Genomic DNA, 3616 nt, shown 5'->3' with positions numbered 1-3616 from the left:
AGACCAGCCTGGCCAACATATCGTGAAACCCCATCTCTACTAAAAAATACAAAAATTAGCCGGATGTGGTGGTGTGCACTTGTAGTCGCAGCTACTTGAGAAGCTGAGGCGGCAGAATCGCTTGAACCTGGGAGGCAGAGGTTGCAGTGAGCCGACATCGCACTACTGCACTCCAGCCTGGGCGACAGAGCGACACTCGTCGCTTAAAAACAAAACAAAACAAAACAAAACAAAACAGCTCACGCCTGTAATCCCAGCACTTTGGGAGGCCGAGGCGGGCGGATCACCAGGTCAGGAGATCGAGACCATCCTGGCTAACACGGTGAAACCCCATCTCTACTAAAAATACAAAAAATTAACCGGGCGTGGTGGCGGGCACCTGTAGTCCCGGCTACTCAAGTGGTTGAGGCAGGAGAATGGCGTGAACCCAGGAAGCAGAGCTTGCAGTGAGCCGTGATCATGCCACTGTACTCCAGCCTGGGTGACAGAGTGAGACTCTGCCTCAAAAACAAAATAAAACAAAACAAAAAACCCAAAACAACAACAAAAAACAAACCAAAACAAAAAAGATCACGGACCCGAATTCAGAAGACCCAGGTTCTAATCCCGGCTCCACACTTTCCTTACTCCCAGGCCTTTTGCAAGTGACTTAATCTTTGAGTCTCAGTTTTTTGTCTTCGGAAATAAGGGAGTTAGGGCTGTAGTCACAGTTCACATGTTGAGGACTCGATTCAGCGCAGGCCCCGGTGCTTCCCATGTGGAAAGTCACCTAATTCTCCTGAGATCCTCCAGACTTGGCACCATTGTTATCACCATTTTACAGCTGGGGAAACAGAAAAAGATGGCTCAAATAACTTGCCCAACAGCACATCGTGGGTACATAGTAAAGCAATATGGTAACTGGTAATACGGTGTTTAATCCCGTATTGATCTAGTCCCAGTGCCCGGAGGAGGGCTAGCACATAAAAAGCCTTCAGTAAATGTTAGGTAAATGCCTGTGTGTACCTGTGCGTGTGTCTACGGATGGACAGGTGGATGAGTAGATGGAGGGATGAGTGAAGGCTTGGTGAATGGATAGATGCGGGCTGGATGGTGGCTGAGAGGATGTGTGGATGGATGGATGAGTGCATATACAAGTGGGTGGATGATGGATGGATGGACAAGTGCATGGATGGGTGATAGATGGGTGAGTAGGTGGATGCATGATGGAGGGATGTATGGATGGATGAGTGGATGGTTGGCTGGCTGGATGGATGGATGGATGAGTTGGGGGATGGATGGATGAACGGGCAGTTAGGTGGGTGGATGGATGATGGATAGATGGACGAGTGCATGGATGGATGATGGAGGGATGAGTGGATGGATGGATGAGTAGGTGGATGCATGATGGAGGGATGTATGGACGGATGAGTGGATGGCTGGATGGCTGGATGGATGGATGAGTTGCGGGATGGATGGATGAATGGGCAGATGGGTGGGTGGATGGATGATGGATAGATGGACGAGTGCATAGATGGATGATGGAGGGATGAGTGGATGGATGGATGAGTAGGTGGATGGATGATGGAGGGATGAGTAGATGGATGGATGAGTGAATGGATGGATGATGGAGGGATGCATGGATAGATGAGTAGATGCATGTATGGATGCATGGATGAGTGGGTGGATGGATGATGGACGGTGGGTGGATTGATAGATGGATGCATAGATGATGTAGGGATGGATGGATGGATGGACGGATGGGTGGACAGATGGATGAGTGGGTGGATGGATGACTGGATGGATGGTGGGTGATGTATGTATGGATGAATGAGCGGATGGATGGATCATGAATGGCTGGATGATGGATGGATGGATGGATGGACGGATGGGTGGACAGATGGATGAGTGGGTGGATGGATGACTGGATGGATGGTAGGTGATGTATGTATGGATGAATGAGCGGATGGATGGATCATGAATGGTTGGATGATGGATAGATGGATGGGGGTGATGGATGGATGAGTGGGTGGATGGTGGGTGGATGGATAGATGAATGGATGGGTGAATGGTAGGTGGATGGATGAATGGGTGGGCGGGTAGGTGGATGAGTAACTGGATGGATAGATGTGTGGATGGGTGGGTGGGTGGTCGGATTGGTGGATGGATGGTGGGTGGATGGATGGATAGATGAATGGGTGAATGGTAGGTGGATGGATGAATGGGTGGGTGGGTGGATGGATAGATGGATGATAGATAGATGGCTAGTGGGTAGCTGGATGATGGAAGATGGATGGGACACCATTAAACCAGTTAGTTCAACTCACCCCTAGAGCCCCCATCTCTATAGATTGGCGGGGGTTGCTCTGGGTCCTTCATCATGTCAGGGTTCCGTCTGGTCCTTTCTCAGAGGAAAACGGATACACAGAAGCTGGGATGTGGGTGGGGTGGGTCTCCCCGAGAAGGCAACATTTGATCAGAAACTCAAGGCAGGAGGTGATCAAGATCTGGGGGCAGCGTGGGAGAGCACGATCAGTGCAAAGGCCCCGAGGCAGGACTGAGTACATGAGAGGTACTCAGCCTGGCCACCTCACCTCTTCTTTCTGCACCTCTGCTCCCCAGGATTACAAGAAGTTCTGGGCAGGCCTCCAGGGTCTCACCATTTATTTCTACAATAGCAATCGGGACTTCCAGGTAAGGTGGGAATGGAGGCTCCAGAGCTGGCCTTCCCTTGACCCCAGAGACCAAGCAGACAATGAGGATGGTGTGGCCATGATGGCTGCTACATCATCCAGGGGGCCTGGAGGCTAAGGAACTGGTGCCCAGACCTCCTGCTTCTGTGCCCCCAGCACGTGGAGAAGCTCAACCTGGGAGCATTTGAGAAACTCACTGATGAGATTCCCTGGGGAAGCTCACGTGACCCTGGCACCCACTTCAGCCTGATTCTCCGGAATCAGGAGATCAAGTTCAAGGTAGGTCCCTCGGTGGAGGGGTGCTGAGGGGAGGTGCTGGCATGAGATGCTCAAATGCCCCTCCCCTCCACTGTGCCAACCACAAAGGGGCAGGTAGTACAGGGCCCTGTGGGCCCTGGGTAAGACTTGGGTCTTCACCCCAAAGGAGCTGGTGCTATGGGAGGGTTTATTTTATTTTATTTATTTCTTTTTTTTTTTTTTTTGAGACCAAGTCTCATCCCATCACCCAGGTTGGAGTGCGATGGCACGATCTTGGCTCACTGCAACCTCTGCCTCCCGGATTCAAGCGATTCTCTTGCCTCTGCCTCCCGAGTAGTTGGGATTACAGGTGTGCGCCACCACTGCTGGCTAATTTTTTGAATCTTTAGTAGAGACAGGGTTTCACCATGTTGGCCATGCTGGTCTCGAACTCCTGACCTCAGGTGATCCACCCACCTCGGCCTCCCAAACTGCTGGGATTACAGGCGTGAGCCACCGCGCCCAGCCGAGGGTTTATTTTATTTTATTTTTTTTGAGACAGTTTCACTCTTATCGCCCAGGCTGGAGTGCAATGGCGCAATCTTGGCTCACTACAACCTCTGCCTCCCAGGTATAAGTGATCCTCCTTAGTAGCTGGGATTACAGGCGTGTGCCACCACATGCGGCTAATTTTTGTATTTTTAGTA

The 3616-nt window shown here is 51.1% G+C and overlaps 1 protein-coding gene across 2 annotated transcripts in view; it reads left to right on the top strand.

Moving 5' to 3' along the window:
* STAP2 (signal transducing adaptor family member 2) overlaps positions 1-3616 on the top strand; it is an 18083-nt gene that overhangs the window by 2392 nt on the left and 12075 nt on the right. For both annotated transcript variants that reach the window (XM_011967362.1, XM_011967361.1), the window contains exons 2-3: positions 2602-2673; positions 2829-2951. In XM_011967362.1, coding sequence (XP_011822752.1) covers positions 2602-2673; positions 2829-2951 — 195 coding nt within the window. The remainder of the gene's footprint in view (positions 1-2601; positions 2674-2828; positions 2952-3616) is intronic.

Source organism: Mandrillus leucophaeus, unplaced genomic scaffold (assembly GCF_000951045.1).
Source record: "Mandrillus leucophaeus isolate KB7577 unplaced genomic scaffold, Mleu.le_1.0 Scaffold8, whole genome shotgun sequence".
In the NCBI taxonomy this organism is placed as follows: domain Eukaryota; kingdom Metazoa; phylum Chordata; class Mammalia; order Primates; family Cercopithecidae; genus Mandrillus; species Mandrillus leucophaeus.
Note: the sequence above shows the minus strand (reverse complement) of the source record. Positions and strands in the feature narration are given on the sequence as shown.